Here is a 26,930-nt window from a genome sequence, read left to right on the forward strand (position 1 = left end):
GTTCTAGGCTCAGTCTTCAGATTTCTCTTCAGAGGCTGTGTTTGGAAGGTCTTTGTTTTTACCTCTAAAAGGCCTCTAACCAAAGGCCTGTTTTGTGTGGTTTTCAGGCTGCCCGTGTGCATTGAGCCTGAGGCTCTCCTGCTGTCTCCACCCTGACTTACAAGTTTGAGAGTTCTGCAGAGCAGTTCAATCTGTATGGCTGTGAGCCCAAGTGGTTGGAATGGGGGTCATGTTTGCTGTCCCTAAAGATGAGGAGTTTTTGGAGTGGCTTGGCCTGAAGCTGGTCCTCCGTTCTTGGGTTCAGGAGACTGGGCATTACAGTTAAGTTGCTTTAAGTTGGACTTAACCTGCCCATCCCTTTTCACTTATGTTCTGATTTCTCCTGAAGGAGAGATTAGACTTAATCCAGGTATAGGACCATTCTAGAGAGACTGAAGATTATAGCTCAGGAGGCAGTTTATTTACCCTCTGTAGGCCATGGACTACCGAAGGGGAAGCCCTTCATACTGAAGAGCATTTTCTTCTCAGAGTGCCCTGGCAGAGACCTACCCTAAGGACTAGCACTTGCCCTGGTGCGCTCTCTTCTTGGTGTATCTGTAATTCCTTGCTGCCTTCTCCTGGGAAGAGATGGCATGTGATTAGGTGGTGGTGTTCAGCGCAGCTCTTTCTACCCTCGAAAGAATATGAGCGAATAATAGTTCTTAAATCCAGTGTCCTCTCAAATTATGTAAGTGAGCTATTGTATGAAGATATCACCAAAGGTATATCTTCTGCTTGGTCTTTCCTCTGATGATTAGGAACTTGGCAGCCTCTTTTAAAATTCTTTCCCTTGTTCAGCTTAATCCCGCTCTGCACCCCTCCCCACCTTATTTGTCATAGCCTCAATGTGTTGGTATAGTTGCTTTTAATATTAATTGCTGCGACATGTTGTTTTCTGTTACACTGTTGTTACATATTTTCTACCTGTGACCTTTGTAGTTTTGTTGTGAGCTTAAATATTTCAGTACATGTATTTATCTTGTTACATTCAGCTTTAGTTTTAAACTGCTGAAATCTTTGTGAATCCTGAATTTCTGTTTTACAAGTTAGTTATTTTTTTAGTTTTGTGACGTCTACACATGGTCAGCATGTAATCCAATTTTCTCTAAGTTAAAATCTTGGCAGAGCCTTTGGCATGCCATTGGGCATCTGCTTCCAAAATGATCTTGGTACAGTAATCTACTGCTAGTCTCCCACGTTATTTTGACCAGTTACAAATCCAGCCATTCTACCTTCTTCTGGACTATATGTTGTCTCCATCTTGTCCACAAGGACCAAATTTATTAAAGCCCAGATCCCCCTTTGCCAGAGAAGGCTGTTAATGGCATGGTGAGAATAGCTTTAGATTTCTAGGCCAGGGATCTAGTTTTCAGCTCTGGTATTTTGAAGCAGAGGCTTTGGGCCAAATAGCTTAATTTGCTAAACTTCAGTTTTCTTATGTCTAAAATGATGATAGTTTACCCTCTCACATGGGTTATTCTTATGGTTAGATAATATTTATGAAAGTGCCTCAGAAACTGATTTTAAATCAGTACCAGGTTTATACCAGCTGCCTTCATAGTAATCCTCTTGATAAAGGAATGAAGCTTGTCTGGCATGACTTGTTCTTTTGAGCAGGCTAGTTCCCACTGACCCTTCTTCCCTTTTATAAGTACTCCCTAATCAACTGCTTAGTAATTTGTCCCAGAGTTTTGTCTGGAATTCACTTAAACTTTCCAGTCTACATTATCTGGAATATAGTTTTATCTTCTTTTGCAAGTTGGACCATTTTCCCCTTTTCATTGTACCTTATTCATTCATAATTGCTGGCAGTGGTTCAACAGTCTCAGACAATTCCTCTCAGCCCCTATGATTCAGACAGGTCAGGAGACTGGAAGTCATTTAGTGTAGCTAAGTGCCTTTTTTGGAGAAGGCAATGGCAACCCACTCCAGTACTCTTGCCTGGAAAATCCCATGGGCAGAGGAGCCTGGTAGGCTGCAATCCATGGGGTTGCGAAGAGTCGGACACGACTGAGCAACTTCACTTTCACTTTCACTTTCATGCATTGAAGAAGGAAGTGGCAACCCACTCCAGTGTTCTTGCCTGGAGAATCCCAGGGACAGGGGAGCCTGGTGGGCTGCCGTCTATGGGGTCGCACAGAGTCGGACATGACTGAAGTGACTTAGCAGCAAGTGCCTTTTTAAGATGTTACCCAGCTTCAGTCTCTTCTGTCTTGTGTTTCATCTTGCCCTTCCATTTAAAATATTATTTTCTTTGCCAAATGAAAATAGTCACACAGTAAGAGTTGGACAGTTCATCTTCCTTCCTGTTGTTTGTTAAAGTTGCATAATCTGAAAATGGAATATGATTAAATTTATGTAAATGATTTCCTAAATGACACATACCCACATGCAAATTAAGTGGAGGAAAATATCTAAAATTTTCTATTTCTGTGTATCTAATCTCTGTGGAAAGCCAAGATGACCTGTACTTTTTATTTTACAGAGCAAACAGTAATAATGTCTAAGGGGTGAAAGCCAGTGTAGGCTTGATAATTAGAAATAAGCACATAATTTATTTTCTTAAATCTTTTGCTTAGAGAGTGTTGTCTGAGTATGTCTTATACATGGGAGGTGCATTTTCTAAAATTAATCTGATCTATGTTGAGACGAATATACTTCAGTTGAGAGGTTTTTGGTAATAAGAAGTTAACATTTTAAATCAGTCTACTGATAAACAGGGAGGGATGTGTAATAATTCTATATCTATATTTTCTTTTGTTTAGGTAAAATGGACCATGGAAGTAATTTGCTATGGACTGACCCTTCCATTGGATGGAGAGACTGTAAAATATTGTGTTGACGTATATACCGACTGGATTATGGCTTTAGTGTTACCGAAAGATTCTATTCCATTGCCAGTTATTAAAGAGCCTAATCTATATGTTCAAAGTATACTAAAACACCTGCAAAATCTTTTTGTACCAAGGTAAGCTATACTAGTCTATCTGGCCATTATCCGGATCATAATAAAATATTCATCATTGTTACTTTTTTATATTCTAGGAACTGATTTCATTGTTAGTCTTTTGAGCAGTAATTTTCATGTCTTTTTCAGTTAAAAAATGTGTTAATATCAATGAGAGAGATGGGCTTATATAATGTTTTCTAGGACTCTTTAACAATGTGTTTTCATTTTAACAGCTTTTGGCTTTGCTTCTAAGATCTGATAGCTATTAGGTATGAAGATACTGTGACCCCCTTTCCCTTACAGTAAAAAAAACCCTGTTTTTGCCTAACATAATTCTTGTCTAAACTTAAGCTAAAGGAATAACTAAGCCCTGTACCTTAAAATGAATCTTACGAGAGAATGAAGATATAGAAGTAAGCAGATTTGAAATTATGGGCAGATTTGAAATTATGGGCAAATTTGTAGTAGACCAAAAGAATACTTTTGACAATTGTATTACTGAGTTTTTCTCCTACCTTCTGTGACAGAGACCTTAAATATTGTAATGTACGGTTGCCTTCAGTTCAGTTCAGTCGCTCAGGCGTGTCTGACTCTTTGCGACACCATGAACTACAGCACACCAGGCCTCTCTGTCCATCACCAACTCCGAGAGTTCACGCAAACTCATGTCCATCGAGTCAGTGATGCCATCCAGCCATCGCATCCTCTGTCATCCCCTTCTCCTCCTACCCCCAATCCCTCCCAGCATCAGGGTCTTTTCCAGTGAGTCAACTCTTCACATGAGGTAGCCAGAATATTGGAGTTTCAGTTTTAGCATCAGTCCTTCCAGTGAACACCCAGGACCAATCTTTAGGATGGACTGGTTGGACCTTCTTGCAGTCCAGGGGACTCTCAAGAGTGTTCTCCAACACCACAGTTCAAAAGCATCAATTCTTTGGCACTCAGCTTTCTTCACAGTCCAGCTCTCACATCCATACATGACCACTGGAAAAGCCATAGCCTTGACTAGATGGACCTTTGTTGGCAAAGTGTTATCTCTGCTTTTTAATATACTATCTAGGTCAGTCATAACCTTCCTTCCAAGAAGTAAGAGTCTTTTAATTTCATGACTGCAGTCACCATCTCCAGTGATTTTGGAGCCCAAAAATTAAAGTCTGACACTGTTTCCACATCTATTTGCCATGAAGTGATGGGACCAGATGCCATGATCTTAGTTTTCTGAATGTTGAGCTCTAAGCCAACTTTTTCATTCTCCTCTTTCACTTTCATCAGGAGGCTTTTTAGTTCCTCTTCACTTTCTGCCATAAGGGTGGTGTCATCTGCATATCTGAGGTTGTTGACATTTCTTCCGGCAATCTTGATTCCAGCTTGTGCTTCCTCCAGCCCAGCATTTCTCATGATGCACTCTGCGTATAAGTTAAATAAGCAGGGTGACAATATACAGCCTTGACATACTCCTTTTCCTATTTGGAACCAGTCTGTTGTTCCATGTCTAATTCTAACTTGCTTCCTGACCTGCATATAGGTTTCTCAAGAGGCAGGTCAGGTGGTCTGGTATTCCCATGTCTTTCAGAATTTTCCACAGTTTATTGTGATCCACAGGGTTGCCTTACTTATACCTAAAACATTTTTTCCCATTCTAAAAGAATTATATGTCATTTTAAAGGATTTTGGAAATAATAGAAAATGGAGAGGAAAACATTAGTTGCCTACCCATTTGTAGGGATTTCCTTTGAGAAAAATCTGTTTTCATCTGTGTGTGTTTCTTTTTTGAAAATGTCTGGAAGGGTCAAGAGGGCTGACTTCTATCCTTCTGGAAAAGTTTTGGTTAGGACTTTTGGTCTGTCAGATGATGAGGGACTATAAATTATCCAGAAAGCATCTCTGTAAATTTTAGTGTTTTAAATTTAGAAGGAAGATTACTTTAGAAAATCTGAATTAAAAAAGAGAATCTTCATTACGTGCTGTGATCTATAGGATCAAGTTTGCAAACATACCTCAAGATATTGTTGGTTTCATTCCAGGCTGCTGCAGTAAAGCAAACATTGAAATAAAGCATTTTTCAGTTTCCCAGTATAAAAGTTATGTTTATACTACATTGTTGTCTATAAGTGTGCAATAGCATTATGTCTAAAAAAACAAAGTACATGTTTTAATTAAAAAATACTAGCATTACTAAAAAGTGCTAAGTATCATCTGAGCCTTTAGTGTGATGGTGGAGGGTCTTACCTTGATGTTGACAGCTGCTGGCTGATCAGGTTGGGTGGATGTGGCAGTTTCTTAAAATAAGACAACAGTGACATTTGCCACATGGGTTGACTCATCAGTTCATGAATGATTTCTCTGTAACATGCAGTGCTATTTGATAACATTTTGCCTACAATAGAGGTTCTTTCAGAATTAGAGTTAATCCTGTCAAAGCCTGCTACTGCTTTATCAACTAAATTTATGCAATATTCTAAATCCTTTGTTTTCATTTCAATAATGTGCACAACATCTACACCAAAAGTAGATTCCATCTTAAGAAACCACTTTCTTTGCTCATCTATAAGAGGCAGCTCCTCATCCATGAAAGTTTCATCATGAGATTACGCCGATTCAGCCCCATCTTCAGGTTCCACTTCTAATTTTAGTTCTCTTGTTATTTCTGCCACATCTGCATTCACTTCCTCCACTGAAGTCTTAAGCCCCTCAGAGTCATCCATGAGGATTGGAATCAGCTTCTTCCAGACTTTTATTAATGTTGATATTTTGACCTTCCCCCATGAATCATAAATATTCTTAATGCCATTTAGAATGATGAATCTTTTCCACCGGGTTTTCAGTTTCTACTTGAAATTGAAAATGGCCATCAGAGAAATCACTGTCTATGGCAGCTATAGTCTTACCCAAATGTATTTCTTAAATAATAGGACTTGAAAGTTCAAATTACTCCTTCATCCATGGGCAGCAGAATGAATGGTAGGTTAGCAGGCAACATTAATCTCATCGTACATCTCAGTGTTGACTGAAAAAACTGCGCAGCCTAAAAGTTGAGAATTACATTTTATTCGTCGGATTTACTGAAAACTATAGCCTGGATATAGCCTCTCAGATGCTCAGAGGGAGTGTTCCAAAGAGGTAAGGAAGGAGCAAAGATATATAGGAGTTTTTCTGGGGAAAAAAAAAAAAAAGCTGTGTAGCAGAACATGAAAAATTACTGCTAATCAAAAAAAAGACATCTCAAGTTAATGATTTTAGTGCCTTTCTTTATATAGGAAGATGCAAGAGTTTGAGCTTATTGAAATTATTCCTTTGATATGCATCTTAACTGTGTAGGCCCAGTATTTTGTTTTCCTCTGTCCTGAATTCCCCTAGGGTGTACTGTAGGGAGCGGCTTTAGTGACTGTGGCTTTATGGCCACAACATTGTTTACTGAAATGGCAGGTGACATCCATCAGAGCTCTTGGATGACCAAGTGCTTTGTAAATGAGCAGTAATATTTTAAAAGGCATCTTTTTTTCTGAGTAGTAGGTCTCAACAATGGGCTTAAAATATTTAGCAAATCATGTTGTAAACTGGTGTGCTGTCATCTAGGCTTTATTGTTTCATTTATATGGCACAGGCAGAGTAGATTTGGCATAATTCTTAGGGGTCCTAGAATTGTCAAAATGGTAAATGAGCATTGGCTTCAACTTGAAGCCACTAGCTGCTTGAGGCCCCTATCAAGAGTCAGCCTGTCCTTTGCATTTTTGAAGCCAGGAGTTCTCTCTAGCTATGAAAGTCCTTAGATGGGATCTTCTTCCATTAGAAGCCTGTAGGCTGTTTTGTCTCCACTGAAAATCAATTGTTTAGTGTGGCTACTTTCATCTTCCTTAATTACCTTGGCTAGATCTTCTGGATAACTTGCTACAGCTTTTACATTAGCACTTGCTGCTTCACCTTGCTGCTGCCCCCACCCCCCATGTACACTTTTTTTTTTTATGGCGACAGCTTCTTTCCTTCAGCCTCATGAACCAACCTCTGCACTTCAGACTTTCCTTCTGCAGCTTCCTCACCATTCTCAGCCTTCACAGAATTGAAGAGAGTAAGGGCCTTGCTGTGGGTTAGGCTTTGGCTTAAGGGAATGTTGTGGTTTGTTTGATCTATCCAGACACTAAAACTTTCTTCATATCAGTAATAAGGCTGTTTCTTTTTCTTATCATTTGTGTGTTCACTGGAGTAGCACTTTTAATTTCCTTCAAAAGCTTTTCCTTTGCATTCACAATTTGGCTTACTGATGCGGGAGGCCTAGCTTCTAGCCTGTCTTGGCTTTTGACCTGCTTTCCTCACTAAGCTTAGTCATTTCTACCATTTTACAGTGCCGTGTTACATTTTGTTATACAACAAAGTGATTCAGTTTTGTGCACGTGCGTGCACACACACACACATTCTTTTTCAGATTCTTTTCCATTATAGGTTATTATAGGATATTGAATATGGTTCCCTGTGCTATTACAGTAGGTACTTGTTATTTCTAGTTTTTGATTTAAAGTGAAAGACTTGATTCTTCCTTTCATTTGGACACTTAGAGGCATTGTAGGGTTGTTAAATGGCCTAATTTCAATATTGCTGTGTCTCAGGGAATAGGGAGGCCTGAGGAGAAAGAGAATGCAGGAAAATGGCTGGTTGGTGGAGCAGTCAGAACACATTTATCAGTGAAGTTTGACATCTTATATGGGTGTGGTTTTTGGTGCTGCAAAACAATTATAGTAGTAACATCAAAGATCACTGATCATCAAATCACTGTAAAGATATAATAAAAATGAAAATATTTGGAGAATTACCAAAATGTGGCATAGAGACACGAAGTGAGCAATGCAGTGGGGGAAATTGCACATACAGACTTGCTCAGTCAGTGTAAGGTTGCTACAAGTCTTTAGTTTGTAAAAAACCCACAATATTGGTGAAGTGGAGTACATTGAGGTATGTCTGTTAACCCCTTAATCTTATCACCCCGTCACCAGCCACCCAGTTCTACTTCTGGTGGTGTAGTCGTTCAGTCATGTCCAACTCATTGTGACCTTGTGAACTGCAGCACGCCAGGCTTCACTATCTCCCAGAACTTGCTCAAACTCATGTCCATTGAGTCGGTGATGTCATCCAACTATCTCATCCTCTGTTGCACCCTTCTCCTCCAACCTTCGGTCTTTTCCAGGATCAGGGTCTTCTCCAGTGAGTTGGCTCTTCGCTTCAGGTGGCCAAGGTATTGGAGCTTCAGCCTCAGTCCTTCCAATGAATGTTTGGAATTGATTTCCTTAGAATTGACTGGTTTGATCTTGCTGTCCAAGGGAAGTCTTCTCTAACACCACAGTTCAAATGCATCAGTTCTTCAGTGCTCAGCTTTCTTTATGGTCCAACCCTCACATCTCTACATGACTACTGGATGAACCATAGCTTTGACTGTTTGGACCTTTGTTGGCAAAGTGATGTCTTTACTTTTTAATACACTGTCTAGGTTACATTTGGGTGAATTAAATGCTGGTTGTTTGTATTTATTGATTTCAAATAGAAGTTATAACAGGAAATGGTGGAAAGTAAGTGGTAGGAAGACATTGTTTGTAGCTAAGCAGATTCTTCTAAAATGATAATACTTTTAATGCTTTCTTATCATCCCATTTTAGGAGACTAATTTACTAGGCTTTTTCTTAGTAAATGGGAGAGTTTTATGAGTAGTATTGTCTCCTCTTTGTACTCTTACCAACTCTGAGTGCTCAGTTAATTTTATTGATGAGAAAAATCAATTGCATTTATATTAATTAGGCTTTTGCTTTTCTCTTTTGAGAAGCATGACTACCGTATAAATCGTTCATTTTACTATTTGGTAATTAGCTTGTTTTCCCAAAAGTGTGTATAATTCTGAGAGGGTGCTTGCTGAACTGAGTATTAGAGTTCTCCTGGATAATTGTATCTTAGGGAGCTGAATATTTTCAGTGCTAAATATTGGGAGTTATGATATTATCTCCTGTTATTGGGAGTTTTTTGTTTTTGTTTTTTGAGTCAAATAGTCACAAAATCATCAAGTTTACTTAATTGTTTTTATGAAAACTAATGCTCAAATAGAGGAAATAGCCTCTACCACTTTGCTGAAGATTAGGGCAGAATGGTGTAGCCTTTCTCTTTTCCCTATCAGTTTGATTTGGGGGAGTGCATAACTTATATGCAGAGTACATCATGAGAAACGCTGGACTGGAAGAAACACAAGCTGGAATCAAGATTGCCGGGAGAAATATCAATAACCTCAGATATGCAGATGACACCACCCTTATGGCAGAAAGAATAGGAACTAAAAAGCCTCTTGATGAAAGTGAAAGAGGAGAGTGAAAAAGTTGGCTTAAAGCTCAACATTCAGAAAACGAAGATCATGGCATCTGGTCCCATCACTTCATGGGAAATAGATGGGGAAACGGGAAACAGTGTCAGACTTTATTTTTTGGGGCTTCAAAATCACTGCAGATGGTGACTGCAGCCATGAAATTAAAAGACACTTACTCCTTGGAAGAAAAGTTATGAGCAAGCTAGATAGCATATTAAAAAGCAGAGACATTACTTTGCCATCAGAGGTCCGTCTAGTCAAGGCTATGGTTTTTCCGGTGGTCTTGTATGGATGTGAGAGTTGGACTGTGAAGAAGGGTGAGCGCCGAAGAATTGATGCGTTTGAACTGTGGTGTTGGAGAAGACTCTTGAGAGTCCCTTGGACTGCAAGGAGATCCAACCAGTCCATTCTGAAGGAGATCAGCCCTGGGATTTCTTCGCAAGGAATGATGCTAAAGCTGAAACTCCAGTACTTTGGCCACTTCATGTGAAGAGCTGACTCATTGGAAAAGACTCTGATGCTGGGAGGGATTGGGGGCAGGAGGAGAAGGGGACAACAGAGGATGAGATGGCTGGATGGCATCATTGACTCGATGGACGTGAGTCTGAGTGAACTCCAGGAGATGGTGATGGACAGGGAGGGCTGGCATGCTGCGATTCATGGGGTCGCAAAGAGTCGGACACGACTGAGTGACTGAACTGAACTGAACTGATAGCTGAGTGAGCACATAGCCATCATTTAAAACTGATGAGGGTCTTCATTGCTCGAATATACTATACTTTAAAAAGTGTGGCATTTTTCTAAAGCAGTCGTCGGCAAACTTTTTTTGTAAAGAGGCATATAGTAAATATTTTAGGCTTTGTGGGCCATACCATAGTGTCTGTCTCAACTATTCAACTCTACTGATATAGAGAAGCGGCCATAGACAGTATATTAATCAATGAGCATGGTTGTGTTCCAATAAAGTTTTTTTTTTACAAAAACAGATGACAGGCCAGATTTGACCCACATACCATACATAGTTCACCAGCTCATGTTCTAGAATAGTTTTTCTGAAGTTCGCATGTTACTTTTGGAAATATTAGGGGGAAAAGAGCATCTGTGGTGTTTCGACCTTTCTATTTGTTTTTCAGTAAAGGTTGCCTTATTTCTCTTAGCTGTATAAACTTGGACACTGCTCTTGAATTTAGGTTGCTGAGTGATGCCACAGTACCTAAGGAGCAGATGTTTCCTTTTCTGCACTGGGAAGGTAGTACTAGGAATGGTAGGTAAGCCTGGGTTACCATTTGGAAAGTTTCTAGTGTTATTGCTAGCTTGTAAGAATGTCACCCCCAGGACCACTAGTGGTATTTTTATTTTTTATTCTGGGTTTCCTCTTACATGGCTATATGAAGTTTGGGGCTATTGTGTATTTCTTACTCTTGCTTAGTAGCAGACCAGCAGATACAAGCTAGAGCCTCTTGGCTTCCCGTGGTCTGGATTCACCTCAGACTGAACATGGGACCTCTCCCTGTCCTTGGGGACTCTTGTCTTTTCCTAGGTGAATGTCTCATCATTTCACTTTAGGTCTGGCTTCTTTAGGAGGAACTTAGGGTTGTCATTTTCTTGCAGCTCGAGTGTAAGTGTTTGATTTTATGGGTTGTGGCCCAGAATCTGAGAATCTTTATTCTGAGGTTGTGATGGAAGTTCTAAGAGCACTCACTTCATTGTCTGGATTTCTCAAGGAGGCTCTGAGATTCCCTCCTCTGATAGAGACATGTTTTATGAATTTTTTGTGACGTGCGTCATGTAGAAACTTGGCCTCAAGATTTATTTCAATAATGATAGTTACTTGCCTTGGTCTTCACATGGGAACTCTGGAAGCCAATTCACTATTTGCCAATGCAGTAGGTTTACTATGATTCTTGAAAATCTTAAGGTGATCCATGTTGGATAGTGGGAATAAGGGCTGGGGCTTGTACTTTTATCTTCCTCCTCAACCCTAGCCCTGATACACTGATGTAATAATACTGTTGGGGAAAAATGGTGTTGTGAAGTAAAGAGAGCTATAAAACTTCTTTGGGAGTATCTTGGGTACCTTTGGGTTAAGTTGCCTTTTTTTAATAGAGCCACAGTTAGCAGGTGCTCATTTCTGAGGAAGTTATCTCTGTATCCCATCAGTTTTGGGGACCTGTTAGGATATTTCATTTTTTAAGCTCTTCTCTATCAGACATTAACTTCAAAGGGATTGTGAGCATTATGAAGTTCATGCTGAATTCTTGTGAACATATGTTTAAAAATTTTTTAAAGAATACAAAGGTCATTCTGCTGTGTGAGCAGCAGAAGTAGCTGTGGGTATTTACTCTTCATTCAGCAGAAACCTATGGAGTATCTGTTGTATGTGCCAGGCACATTTCAGACTTAGAAAACCCAGAGGTGAAGTCCACTTTCTAGTATCCTCCCTCTCCTCGGGAGCTTTTCAAGCTCTTTAGGAGTGGTAGGTTTACATCCCAGAATGCCAAACTGCATGAGGAGGAAGTAGCTTTGAACTGAAGAGGGTGCGCCTAGTTCTGTCTGCTGGTGCTGTCAGGGAGTTGCCTGTCTTTAACTGTTGCATTCTGTCCTTAAGCTTGTCAGTGATGTCTGTCTGTCTTCTTTAGACAGGAACAGGGCTCCAGTCAGATCCGACTATGCTTACAGGTCCTGAGAGCCATTCAAAAACTGGCCCGTGAGTCATCCATTATGGCCCGAGAAACCTGGGAAGTCTTATTGTTGTTTCTTCTGCAGATTAATGACATACTTCTAGCGCCACCAACTGTTCAAGGTTTGTTAATTATTTTTTCTGATTTATTGCTGAGCTCCAAACACAGTTCACTTTTAGATTCAATGAGTAGTAGACTCAGTAGGGATTTAAAATTTGGCACTACAGTTGACAAACCAGTATGAGGAAAGACTCAGTGTTTGATAATGTACATGTTTGATAATGACAGCAACAGTAGCTTGTTCAGTGTATCAGGAGAGATCGCCTATATAAGAAACAACTAATGTACCTGATTGCAAAGTAGTTATCCAGGAAGACTGAAAACTTGATGGCTGCAGAAGATATTTTGTTTAACAAATGAAACCTAGAAAATCTTAAAGTATTCTATTTGGAAGTATGAGAAGTATGTCATTCATTACCTAGCCATCAAAAAGCCTTCAGTTTTATGAGTTCAGAGTGTATTTTAAGATGTCTTGCTTTGTATAATAGAGCAGAGACAATAGAGTATACACAGACTATAAGTTGACAATTCTAGTTCCAAATTCCCCTGTTGCTTATTCATCTGTTTATTCTTTTTATTAACACATGTGAGTGTGCTTGTGCTCTCACATAAATGCAGTGTCCAGGAAGAATTTTAGTGTTGAAAGGGACTCCGTAATAGAATACCCTGTCTGGGATTGGTGATGAGCTAGCCAGACAGGTAGTGTGCCTCTCTCTTAAACAATCCCCATGCCAGGGATTCAGCACCATAAGTCAAGCCATCCATCCCTTTCTGGAGCTTATTATTGTTGAAACTTCACTTTTGCTCATTTGAAATCCTTAGAACTTTTCGTTCTGTATGGAAATCCAAAGTTTGCCTTCTGTGGCTAGGCAGAGTACAGACTGCTGCTGTTCTCCTTAGTTCCCAGGCTTGGAACCGAGGAGCAGCTCTATTTTCATGCTTGAGGCTTTGTCCTACCAGAACTAGTCCTTTGGCTCCCTTCTTTGTCTCCCTCTCCCTTGAAGGGTGGCTTTCAAACACATGAAGCATTTTATAGCAAAGTTTGAAGGTAGGAAGTCTCAGGTATTTGTTCTGATTCCTTTTCTTATTGGCTGTGTGAACTTGGGCAAGTTACTTAAATTTCCAGAACCTGTTTTCTCATCTTCAAAATGGATATAATTGGTACTTGGTAATAGATACTATTGATATAAAAACCTACCCTGCAGAATTAATGTGAGGTCACGTGTATGAGCTCTGTGGCACAGAAACTAATAGCACTCGCTCATTGTAGGCACTCATCCTTTCCCTTCTGTGTGTGCTCCTGGAAGGTTAAGATCTTCCATAAGAACCCAGCAGGGTCACTTGAAAACTTCCTATGTGATAATGGGTTGATGTGTTCATGATTTCCTTCATAAGAGCTCCTAAGAGTAGTTTTTTGTTCTTACTATTAAGTGGTTATTTGAAAGTCAAAACTTAACATTGCAGTTATTTTAATTTTTTGACCAGTTCTCCCAAATCAGTGAGTTAAAGAGTCTGCTTTACAAATAAGTATGCCAAAGATGTTTTCTTTTTGTTGGTAAGGTGGCATTGCTGAGAATCTAGCAGAGAAGTTGATTGGTGTTCTCTTTGAGGTTTGGTTACTAGCATGTACGCGGTGCTTCCCAACACCTCCTTACTGGAAAACAGCCAAGGAGATGGTGGCTAACTGGAGGCACCACCCGGCAGTGGTGGAGCAATGGAGCAAGGTCATCTGTGCGCTCACTTCAAGGTAAGTTACTGTCATCAACTTGCCTTCTTTCATCTGTCTGGCTGTAGGCAGCCTTCCCCTAATTCTGTGTCTTTCTGGAGTACGTGGTAAAAGTCTCTATTCTGTGTCTCTTATTATTATACTTTAGTTAATAGAATCAATCAGTTTTTAAAAATAGATGTAGCAATTGGCCTTGTGCCTGTCTAATCTAAAACCTTTTAGATTGAGAAAGTATGTTGGAGAGGCAGATGAATTCTGAGCCCTACTATTCCCACCCCCCAAATCCCACTCTAATTCTGATTATTAAAATGTTTAGAAGGAAAGTGAAAGTGAAGTCGCTAAGTCGTGTCTGACTCTTTGCGACCCCGTGTGCTGTAGCCTACCAGGTTCCTCCGTCCATGGGATTCTCCAGGCAAGAGTACTGGAGTGGGTTGCCATTTCCTTCTCCAGGGGATCTTCCTGACCCAGGGATTGAACCCAGATCTCCTGCATTGTAGGCAGACACTTTACGGTCTGAGCCACCAGGGAAGTCCAAAATGTTTAAGATCATTATTTTAAAAAAATGAACCAAAGAAAGTTATAACAGAAAGAGTTAAGTTCACCAGAAATCTTATTATAAATAATTTTACAGAAATAGGACCATACTATAATATTCTCATCTGTAACCAAAGTAGGTAGTTTTTTATAATAATGATTTTTTTTTTAGCCATTTATATATAATATCATCACTATTCTGTGAGTAAACCGTTAAGCTTCATTTTTTTCGGACTTTTTTTTTCATTTCTTGTAATATATAACTCTTTAAAGCTGAGCATTCTTTTTTAAACATGATCACAATACCATTATCACACATGAACAAAATGTTAACAGTTTTCTAATGTTGTTTAGCTATTGAGTGTTCCGATGTCCCTGAATGTCACAACTTTTTAAAATAGTTGATTCCATTAAATCAGAACACAGACAAGGTATGGACATTGTATTTAGTTGACATATTTCTTAAGCCTATTTTAAACTGTAGGTTCCTGCTCTCTCATTTTTATTTCCTTGCAGGTGTTTTTTGTTGAACTGGTTTGTTTTGTCTTATTGAATGCTTCACATTCTGGATTTTTCTGATTATGTCCTAGTTTTGTTAATTAATATGTTCCTCTCCCTTATATTTCCTGTCAGCTGGTAGTTAATCTGACAGGAGACTGGAGATCTGATTAGACTTAATCTGATTTAGACTTAATGGGAGGGTTAGTGGAGGAGGTGGAAACAGATAATTTATAGGTGGTATTACTAGGTGGTATTATAGGTGGTATCAGAAGGTACATTGGTCTTTTTATGAGTTAATATATATATCTTTATCATCATTTAAGATGAATTTTTGTTTGTTTATTCTGGTATGTCTTTATGAATGTCACTATTATGAATCTATTTTTAAATAATACATCTTTTTATCTTGATTATAAAAGTATAATACATGCTTATTATGGAAAATTTGGAAGACATAAGGGGAAATATCCATCACTTACAAATAACCAATCTTTGAATATATATTTTTCTATCTTTTTTAAAAATCAATTTGAGATTATTCTATATAATGTTACCTGCTTTTTTTTAACTTTATGTCTGACTCTTGTCCCAGTAATTACATGTACCTTTTTTCTTCTTACATAGATCTCAAGATCCTATTTTAAATGGCCTTATAGTTTTTCATTATATAAATGGAATTATAATTCATTTAATAGTTTCTCTGCTGTTTTGATATTTAAATTGTTCTCTGTGTTTTCCTTTTAAAAACTATTGTTGGGAATTCCCTGGTAGTCCAGTGGTTAGGACTCGGCACCCTCAGTGTTAATGGTCTGGGTTCAGTCCCAGGTCAGGGAATTAAGATCCCAGGAGTTGCTCAGTGGGGCAGGAAAAAAAAAAAACAAAAAGAGGTAAATAAAGGAGGATATAAAGTAAAAAAGAAAAAATATTGTTGATTTGCAAGTACTTTACACTTAGTCTTTGTTTGTATTCTGGTTATTTTATTAAGATATATTTTTAGATTAGCTGTAATAGATCATAATCTGTTCTCAGTATAATAGATTAATAATTGAGTCAAAGAGCTTTGAACAGTTTTAATACATTTGGAATATTAGTATTTAGCTAAGTAATTAAATTGTCAAATTCAATTTATGGGACACATACCATAAATTCTAAACTTCATGTAAAGTTATGTTGCAGTTGTTATGAATAAATTATAATAAATTAGTTGTGTTGAAGGCATTTGTAGTATGATGAATCTTTTAAAAAAGAATTTATTGTTTATATTATATGACTATATAATCAATATAAGCATAATTGTGCATGATTATATGATTTGTTATTTGCAGTTATAAATTAAAATTTTAAATAATTTGTAATTTTATAAAATTATATATAATTTGTAATTTATGTTATAGTATACACTATAAATGGAGAAGGCAATGGCAACCCTCTCTGGTCCTCTTGCCTGGAAAATCCCATGGACTGAGGAGCCTGATAGGCTGCAGTCCATGGTGTCGCTAAGAGTTGGACAAGACTGAACAACTTCACTTTCACTTTTCAGTTTCATGCATTGGAGAAGGATATGGCAACCCACTCCAGTGTTCTTGCCTGGAGAATCCCAGGAACAGAGGAGCCTGGGGGGCTGCCGTCTATGCGGTCGCACAGAGTCGGACACGACTGAAGTGACTTAGCAGCAGCAGCAGCAGCATACATTATAAAATTATATTCTGTATAAGTGTGATTTATATACAGTGTTGTATATTACATACTATGTTATATATAATAAGATGTATTAAAATTTATAATATGAGAAGAAATATTTAATTTATAAAATCACTTATTTTATAATTATAATGAAATCATATAAGTAAATAACAAATTTATAATATAAATCATATAAATGTATGAGATAAATTATAAATGATATTTAAATAAATAAATACTTTAAAATAATTTTTACAAAACTGAAAGTCCTCTCCCAGTTTATTTTATAAAAGGGTTTTCACTTATTTTATTCACCTCAGTGAGGTATAATACAAGTTTCATTTATTTTTTCCTATCATATTTCTACTATATTTTAATGCTTGAATGTATCTTCAGTTCTGTTAAAAATGAACTTAGTGGTGTGATTTTTTTTTTTTAATTTTCTAGATTGCTACGCTTTACATATGGTCCTTCATTTCCTCCATTTAAAGTTCCCGATGAAGATGCCAGTCTGATCCCTCCTGAAATGGATAATGAGTGTGTTGCACAGACTTGGTTTCGCTTTTTACATATGTTAAGGTACCTTTGTTGTTGTATTTCATGTGTCCTTACCCAGTAAATGTCTTAGGCAGGAACCATACTGTAACTCCTTGTTGGAGTTCACAGTGTAGCTGCCAAGCCCAGGGGTCAGATGGAGCCAAATTGGACAATACACTCATCTGCGTCACATGCCCCTTCATCCTGGCAGGGTCAGGCTCTCCTCAGCTGCTCTTGGGCCACACTCTCTAGGGGCTTGTTCCCTGCGGTAGGTGCAGTATTTGTTCTCCTGCCTGTTGCTGCCGCCTGGGTGACAGTCTCTCTTCCAGGACTTCGTCACATTCTATGGGGGCTGAAGACTACCTTGTTCCTCTCTGTGACCAGCACTGACTGGTCAATCTTATTCTCAAGGCCTCTCCTCTGGTAACCTTGTTTAAAATTCCACTAAGGGAACAGCATAAAATTTCACAGAGGGACAAATTGTTAAAAGTAATAATACTTCATGCTCTTTCTTTCTTTATGATATTGTTTTCAATTCAATTTCATTGCTTCCTACCTTTCTCTCTTCTAGCCCCATCCTGTGCTCTATGGAACTTTCATTCTGTTGTGTACTGTTTTGATTCATAAACTTTTTCCTTGCATCTTTTCTTTCTAGTTTGATGAGCCTCATTTTTCTGTTTGTATATTAGTGATTCTAAATTACTCTCTATGACCTGTTTATAAATTAGGGGTCTTAACTATTTTCTGTCATTTTATTTTTCAGTTTGTAGTTTGTTTTTCATCTTTCAGTGATTTTAGTTTACTTTTTTACATCTACCTTTTTCTGTGACCATTTTCTGTTTCCTTAAGATTAGAGAGTCTTCTGTGTACTTTGGTCAGGTATATACTCATCTATACTCACTCACTGCTTCTGACTGTTTTCTTTGTGCCATTAAGTTTCTATATATGTATGGGTTTTGTCTTTGGGTTGCATATTATTCCATTGATCTTTCCATTCATTCTTATAGGAGTCACACTTAATTACTTTAACCTTCTATAGTTATTGGTATTTGGTAGAACTAATGACTTTTTCCCTTTTTCCACTTAGAATATTTTTAAGAATCCCTCTTGCCTATTTAACATTTTAGATGAATTTTATAATCCATTTGACATGTTATAAAGTACATGTGAAGAGAAGAACCTCACAAAAACCTGTTGGGGTTTGGAGTATATATTAGGGTAAGGAACATGTCCTGCTTTGGCAGATGAACCTGAAAATTTTAGTGGCTTGGTACAATATGTTTCATAAAAGCCTTGGGTAAGGAGCAGCTTTGCTTAGGTAGTTGTTCAGGGCCTCAGGCTGGCAAAGGCTCCGCCATCTTCAACATGTGGCTTTATTAGAGCATTAACTTTGTAGGCAGAAGCCTTTGTATCTGGCTGGAAGTTGGAAAAGAGAAAGCAAGGAAAATTATGTAGAAAGTTTTTATGGACCAACTCCTAAATTGATGTGAATCACTGCTACCCATATTCCTTTGGCTGGAACTCACATATGCCACATTAAATTAGAAGAGAACATAAAAGGAAAAGAGAAATTACCAAACAGCTAAGCAATTCTCATCTCTGCCAAAGATAAGAATTGTATTAGCTTGTATTTATATTTGGGAGCAGCTGACATCTTAATATATTGTGGTTGCGTTTCAAGAGTAGGTATTTTTCTTTTTAAGAATCTTAAATATCTTGTGGAAGTGTTTTGTACATCTGCATAATTTTTTTTTTGCCATTATTCCTATGTATTTATTGCTGATGTTGTGAAAGGCTAACTTTTTTTCCTATTGTTAAATCTTACAAGTGGCTGTTGCTGCTGTAAAGAAAATGTTTTACGTATTTTACTTTTGTATATTATATTTGGGGTTTTTTAATGCTATATTTCACTGATTCTTTTTAGATTTCTAGATATAACACATATATATTTGCATATATCTGCAAATAAAAAATGTCTCCTTTCTAGTAATTTATACTTGTGTGAAGTCTCTCAGTCGTGTCCGACTCTTTGCAACCCCGTGGACTGTAGCCCACCAGGCTCCTCTGTCCATGAAATTCTCCAGGCATTTATACTTCAGTCTGTGGTAATTCATTAAAAGTATTTTGATTGCAGTAAGACCTGTATATGAGTTCGTGTTCTACTACTGTTTCCTTTGTGAGCTTGAGCAAGCAATTTAGTCTCTCTGAGTCTTTTTTAGTCTATAAAATGGGGATAATTATAGTGTCCATATTGTTATAAGAATTGAAGAAAATGTGAAAGACTGTATCTGGTATGTGGTAGGTGCTTGAAAAGTGGCCACTTTTGTTACAATTATTTTTGTATATTGTTCTCAGTTCAGTTCAGTTGCTCAGTCTTGTCCTACTCTCTGCGACCCCATGGACCGCAGCACGCCAGACCCCCCTGTCCATCACCAACTCCCAGAGTCCACCCAAACCCATGTCCATCAAGTCGATGATGCCATCCAACCATCTCATCCTCTGTCGTCCCCTTCTCCTCCTGCCCTCAATCTTTCCCAGCATCAGGGTCTTTTCCAGTGAGTCAGCTCGTCTCATCAGGTGGCCAAAGTATTGGAGTTTCAACTTCAACATCAGTCCTTCCAATGAACACCCAGGACTGATCTCCTTTAGGACGAACTGGTTGGATCTCCTTGCAGTCCAAGGGACTCTCAAGAGTCTTCTCCAGCACCATAGTTCAAAAGCATCAATTCTTAGGCGCCCAGCTTTCACATCCATACATGACCACTGGAAAAACCATAGCCTTGACTAGACGGACCTCTGATGGCAAAGTAATGTCTCTGCTTTTTAATATGCTATCTAGGGTGGTCATAACTTTCCTTCCAAGGAGTAAGCATCTTTTAATTTCATGACTGCAATCACCATCTGCAGTGATTTTGAAGCCCAGAAAGATAAAGTCTGACACTGTTTCCACTGTTTCCCCATCTATCTGCCATGAAGTGACGGGACCGGATACCATGATCTTAATTTTCTGAATGTTGAGCTTCAAGCCAACTTTGTTTAGTTCTTCTTCACTTTCTGCCATAAGGGTGGTGTCATCTGCATATCTGAGGTTATTGATACTGGTCAGAATTTCTACAACACTGTTGTGTTAAAATGACACTGTTTTGACATCCCTCTTTTCTGATTTTCACTCGAATGCCTCTACTGCATGAAATTTTGAGTGGGATATTGGTTGTTAATATTAGATAGTTACTGTTTCTTGTGTTCTTGATTTCATAAGCAATTAAAGAATTTTAAATTTAAAAATATAAATGGGAAATAGGGCTGAATTATTTTCAAGTCATGTTTTGGGATCTGTTTAAGCAATTAAATATCTTTTCTTCTTTTATCTGTTGATAGTATATTAATTTTTTTTCCCAATGTTGAATCCTGCATCCTTTAAAGATAAATTCTGCTTAATTATAGAATGTTGTTCTTTTAATATTTTCCCAAATTGTCTCTCTGTTTTTTGACTGATTTATATTTTGGCGACTTTAAAAAACTAGGAAACTTCCTATCTTTTTCTGTACTCTGTTGTATGAAAGTTATATATTCCTTAAGAATTTGAAATACGCCACCAGTAAAACTCTAGTAGTGGAATCTTTTTTAATGGTAGTTCTTTTTTTTAGTGGTGGTTCTTAGGTAGTCTTTTCCTTTTCCTTCACTATTTACAGTCTTTACTTTTGGTTGTGCTGGGTCTTTGTTGCTGCACGGGTTTTTCTCTAGTTGAAGTGAGTGGAGGCTACTACTCTTTGTTGCACTGCATGGCCCTCTCATTGGGATGACTTCTCTTGTGGAGCCCAGGCTCTAGGGCGTGGGGGCTTCAGTAGTTTTCAGTGAGTGGGCTCAGTAGTGACTCCTAGGCTTTAGCGCACAGGCTCAGTAGTTGTGGTGTGTGGGCCTAGCTGTTCCATGGTATGTAGGATCTTCCTAGACCAGGGATCAAACCTGTGTTTCTTGCATTCGCAGGCAGATTCTTTACCACTTAGCCACCAGGGAAGCCCCTACTCCTTCACTATTAATTGATCTCTTCATACTCTGTCCTTCTTGAGCTGAAAGAATGTTTTAGTCACTTTTTTTTTTTGAATGTACAGAATAGGAATTTGAACAAATGCTGGTGGAAAAGAGGCGTTATTGTGTGATAATAGAGAGGTCTTACTGGGCGTCGGGAAGCAGTGAACATTCAGTACTCGTGATTGGAGGGATCTGGGCAGCCTTGGGATAGGCTGCTCTGTCATCTGTCTTGGCTGTTTTGATGATCTTATGCATATGCACTGCTCTCTTTCTCTGGCCCTGAGGCACATGGGACCTTAGTTCCCCAACCAGGAATTAAACCTGCATCCCCTGCCCTGGAAGGCAGATTCTTAACCACTGCGCTGCCAGGGAAGTCCTTAGAGACTGTTTTTCTCCTCCACCCCACAGAGTGAACTGCAGTTTTGTGGATATAGTATACTAAAGTATACAGTATACTAGAAGCCCTTTTCCATACAATTCTTCTGTCCTTACTTTCATTTACATGAAATTAAGAGTCTAACTGGATGAAAAAAGGTTTCAAAGGCCCAGGTCCTCTATAAACCACTCATTTTTATTTCTCAGCTTAATTCTTTTGATCTTGTAGCTAGTGTAAGTTCTTTCCAAGTGGCTGGCTATGCGTTAACTAACATTATTACTTTGAGTTGGAAAGGCTGTTTAATGGACACTTAAGCAGACTGTTTTGAATGAAAACATAAATCTGTTTTTCAGTGGAAATACTCAAGCCCAAATATGTTGTTTTAAATATATCAAAATGTATGACTTGAGTGCATGCACAAGAACGTAAGCACTAATCCCAATTTTCACGTAGTTTTTTCAAAATTGGAAATATTAATACTCAAGTAAAATTTTCTCCTTGAGGTTCTTGTACATTTATTTATAATTTTACCATTCTGTTGCTTAATTCCAAACATATAACAATATATCCATATATACTTTTATAAAGTAAAAATTTCTAGTCTTATTTTGGTTCTCATTCTCTGAATAGGCAAATGAAGTTTATGTAAACATACTGCAGGTCTTCTGTAGAGTTGATGTTTGCTTCTCTAGCCTATTAAACACAGATTCATCTCCTCTCTGAATCAAATAGGTACACACAGCCCTGTTCTTAAAATTAGAATGCATGCATTTTATTGCTAAAGAAATTTCTAAATGTATAATTAATTCTTGCTCTCTCTTTTGATAGTAATCCCGTGGATTTGAGTAACCCAGCCATTATAAGCTCTACTCCCAAATTTCAGGAACAGTTCTTAAATGTGAGCGGAATGCCACAAGAATTGAATCAGTATCCCTGCCTTAAACATCTGCCTCAAATATTTTTTCGTGCCATGCGTGGAATCAGCTGTCTGGTGGATGCATTCTTAGGTGAATTTTGTATATGTTGCTGAATGTTTGAAGATAACTCTAGAGTCTGGTTTTAGAGACTATTAGGGGACAGCCCAAAGAAAAAGATGAAGAGATTTGATTGCCAAGTAGTAAACTAGGAAAAATTATTTGCAACTAATGTAATAGCCTGAGTGTTTTTGTTATTATTATATAAATGCTGAATAGATCAGGCGATGCAAAGAGAAAAGAATAAGACCTGGTAGATAAGTGGACAAAGGCTATGAATAAATGATTTGCAAAAGAGAGAAGTGTCATTTCACTAATAATCCTAGAAAATGCAGGTTAAAATGTGTTAGGTATCATTCTTATATGAATCATTAGGAAGCAAATTATACTTTTTGTGAAAGGTTGTTTTAAACTATTTTTCACATGAAAAGTCAGAATTTTTTTAACCTGTTAAAGAGCAGTGATATTTAATGTACTCAGATGCTCAGGTGTATCCGACTCTTTGTGATCCCATGGACTGTAACCTGCCAAGCTCTTCCATCCATGGAATTCTCCTGGCAAGAACAGTGGAGTGGGTTGCCATTTCCTCCTCCAGGGGATCTTACTGACCCAGGGATTGAACCCCACATTTCTTAACATCTCTTGCATTGGCACGCAGATTCTAGTGCCACCTGGGAAGCCCTTGATATGTAATACCTGTCATTTAAAAAACATTTGTTATGTATACTTAATATATTATAGAGGTATTACAGAGGTAATACATTAGTTAAGTTAAGTTTGGCTGCCACTTGGTCAAAAATACCAATGGGTTTAAACAGAGTAGCTTATTTTCATACATGTTAAGCCCCAGGCTAAGCTGTACAGGGCTGCTATGGCAGTTCCACCATTCTCAGAAACCCAGGGCACTTCCATCTTCTGGCTCTTCATCCTTTGTGCACACTCTTATGGGCCATGATGGTTGAAAGAGTCCCAGCCGTCCTCTTAGTAACTGGGAAGGAAGAAGCATCTATCTTTGATTGGTCCTTAAAAGGACACTTAAAAGGGGATTTTTGGAGAAGACTTAACGCAGTAATCACCCACTTCTCTATGGTCAGAACATGGCCACATCTGGCCATAAGCGAGCCTTCAGAATGTAGTTGTTTATTCTGGGTAGCCACGTCCAGCTGAGTTTTGTGTTCTGTAACTCAGGAAGAAAGGATGGGTGGCAGTTGGGAGGCAGCTTGTAGTCTCTGCTATACTAGTCAGTCCTGAGCCTTCACCAGTGTTGCTTGAGGAAGATTTGCTGACCACATATTTGGAATAAGAAGAATAACTCCTCTTGTCTTTCTTTAAAGGCATTTCTAGACCCCGATCAGACAGTGCTCCTCCAACACCCGTAAACAGATTGAGTATGCCTCAGAGCACTGCTGTCAATACCACCCCACCACATAACCGGAGGCACCGGGCTGTTACTGTGAATAAGGCCACCATGAAGACAAGCACAGTAAGAGTTTTCATCACCATTATTATACCGCATACAATTGGCTGTTTAATCAGCCATCCTTTTAAAAAGTCCTGCTATTTTTGCAAACTTCTTGTCACTGTGGCTCTATTATTTTGTTCTTCTAACAGGTTAGTACTGCTCACGCCTCGAAAGTTCAGCACCAGACATCCTCCACCTCTCCTCTGTCAAGTCCAAATCAGACTAGTTCAGAACCCCGGCCACTGCCTGCGCCCCGGAGACCAAAGGTTAACAGCATCTTGAATCTCTTTGGATCATGGTTATTTGATGCAGCATTTGTTCACTGTAAACTTCATAATGGGATAAACAGAGACAGCAGCATGACTGGTAAATATTGCTCAAGAAATACGTTATCATTTTTTTCTTTCCTTTTTTTTCTTTTTAATCTTTCCTACCTGCAAGATTAATATGTATCTTAAAAAGCTCTCTGTCTCTGACCAAGCAGTGTCTTGTGCTTAACCCCTTCCAGCTGAAGTAATTTTGAACGTTTTCCTATGTGTCCTTTTCATGTTTATTCTACGAGGTTTGGCTTTTGTCTGGTTTTATTAGACACATTTCAGGCTAGCCACTTCTTGTTCAATCAGATTCCTTTCAGTAGGTGACCTGGAAGTTCCCTTCATGTCAGCCAGGATAATACTGTTGATATAAAGAATTAAACATGATTGACCAGAAATTTCACAAGAAGTGTTTTCTTAGATTTTGACAGCCATTCACTCATTACTGTATATAAATCAAATTTCTGCTTCACAGAAGACTATCCTTTTAAGTTTTAGTCTAGAAAAGTTTATTTCAAGGGCACATTTTAAAAAATATCATTTGCTCTGTAAGTAAATAAGACTAATAAAGAATTAATAACTCAACCTTGATATCTTCATTTAGATTTTATTTCTGAAATGAAACTCTTATCTAAATCTTAACTATGTCATCTTACTCTTACATTTGTAAGTAGTGGCATTAGGGTACAGGATGGGAGGGTGGGATCCTATAGAATATACTGAATATTTATGACTGAATGAATAGAGCTGAATAATAATAATGGCTAACATTTATTGAGTTGTGGTTACTTTGTACCAGGCACTGTGCTTTATGCATTAATTCTGCTCTATGTAATAATATAATTAATATTGGTTGATTGGTAAGAGAAGCACTTTTCCCCTGGGGTTGGAAATAACTTGAGATAAAAGGATGCCTAATTGCATTAGATTATGCATCTTCCTTGGTGGCTCAGACAGTAAAGAATATGCCTGCAATGCAGGAGACCCAGGTTCTATCTCTGAGTTGGGAAGATCCCCTGGAGAAGGGAATGGTAACCCACTCCAGTATTCTTGCCTGGAGAATTCCATGGAGAAAAGAGCCTGGTGGGCTACAGTCCATGGTGTCACAAAGAGTCAAACATAAATGAGCGACTACCACACACAATGCATCTCTGGGGACAGTGTTGATTTCAAGGATAAAACTAATAAAATAGCCATAAGGGTATCTTGCTTTCTCTCAGAAATAAATTCTTTTCTTTTATATATCATCTCAGAACTAAGGGTGTATGGCTGTTAGCATTATACACATGTAATTACTCTGGATGTTCTTATAAATCTTTAAATAATTTAGAAGAGTAGTGGATATAAAGACATTTTCAGGAATATAATTTGAGGTTGCATGATTGAGTTTAGGGATTCCTTGTTTGTTTTGTTCAAATTCAGATACCTTTTATTCTACCATTTCATATTTTATTTACAAGTTTGACTTATGGATAAGTAGATGTATTTATTTGATGACTAAATGAAAACACTTAAAAAACTTTCTGGCTTCTATTTTCTTATGTTCTTGTGCCTTATATTTTGAATTTTATCACCCATGTTTATGTTTATTGTATTATATTTTCTGGATTGAGTCAGTCATATATTTATTTTCACTAAGATATAATTCTTTTACAGTATAACTTTTGAGTATCAAGCTGTTGACACTAAAATCCCTGAATCCAGAGTGGTTCAACCTGCTGCTTCCTTGGTGGGCTTGCTTAAAGGGAACTTACAAATCTTCCCACTCTATAGGGAGTTTTTAACAGCTTGGCTCATCCTCTCGTGCCAAAAGATAGAAACTAAAATTCACATTGTATGTGGGCAACTAATTCTTATTTTCAACTCGTAACCATTTTTCTTGGTGGGGAAAGGATAGCAGCTCTTCTTCTCTGACCTTGTGTTCAGAGATGAGAAAATATGTCGTATTACTCGGGAGAAAGGAGGTGTCCAGACAGTTGAATGGGTTAAATCCTTTTGGGTGCTGCTCTTGAGGATTTGGGGGTTGTGGAAAGTTGGAGAATACTAACTCTATTAGTCTGTTTTCTAAGTACTGGCTGCCATCAAGGAATTCTGCCATGTAGTTCACCTCTAACTTAAAATGTTTGCTTCTATGAACTAGTTAGCTTTAGATATACATGACAGTATATGGTGCTTTGTAAATGTAACATTGAGCTGGGAAGGGTTAATGAACTAAAATTTTAATGCACGTTATGGGCAGTTCAGAACCTCAATTCCTTGTAGTTGTGTAATTTTCTCCGTTCATTGTTTTGCATGATACAAAAATCATAATTTTGGATCTGAATGCAGTTTCCTGTTTTTGAACTAGCTTGTGGTATCATAAAGCTTTTAACCTAACTTTTAAAAAGCTAAAAAGCTTCTTAACTTATTGTAAAATTTCACCATCTTTAAAGTATTTTATAATTACTGCTGTCCTTTGATTTGTTTCCATTTATTTCTATTATCTTGCAGCATCTTTTATCCAAATTCTTCTTTCTTATAAATCTTGTAAGTAGGAACCAGAAGCTTCTCCTTAATTGCAGTCATGTTTTTATTTTTTTTCATAATTCCATTAAAATTTTTGATTGTCATTGTCTCTTGTAGTTTTTGCACTTGGGAAGAAAAATACTTTTCTGTGTTTTGAATGGGGAAGATTGTTGGCAAAAGCAAATTAATCTGCCTGAATCAGTCCCATTATTTTGTACACTA

At 38.0% G+C, this 26,930-nt stretch overlaps 1 protein-coding gene across 1 annotated transcript in view; it reads left to right on the plus strand.

Moving 5' to 3' along the window:
• RALGAPB (Ral GTPase activating protein non-catalytic subunit beta) overlaps positions 1 to 26,930 on the plus strand; it is a 74,183-nt gene that overhangs the window by 943 nt on the left and 46,310 nt on the right. Inside the window, exons 2-9 of the mRNA XM_052650819.1 lie at positions 2,805 to 3,007; positions 11,963 to 12,126; positions 13,625 to 13,811; positions 16,956 to 17,087; positions 22,282 to 22,460; positions 23,762 to 23,910; positions 24,039 to 24,255; positions 26,694 to 26,729. Coding sequence (XP_052506779.1) covers positions 2,805 to 3,007; positions 11,963 to 12,126; positions 13,625 to 13,811; positions 16,956 to 17,087; positions 22,282 to 22,460; positions 23,762 to 23,910; positions 24,039 to 24,255; positions 26,694 to 26,729 — 1,267 coding nt within the window. The remainder of the gene's footprint in view (positions 1 to 2,804; positions 3,008 to 11,962; positions 12,127 to 13,624; positions 13,812 to 16,955; positions 17,088 to 22,281; positions 22,461 to 23,761; positions 23,911 to 24,038; positions 24,256 to 26,693; positions 26,730 to 26,930) is intronic.

The sequence above is a fragment of the Budorcas taxicolor genome, chromosome 13 (assembly GCF_023091745.1).
Source record: "Budorcas taxicolor isolate Tak-1 chromosome 13, Takin1.1, whole genome shotgun sequence".
In the NCBI taxonomy this organism is placed as follows: Eukaryota; Metazoa; Chordata; class Mammalia; order Artiodactyla; family Bovidae; genus Budorcas; species Budorcas taxicolor.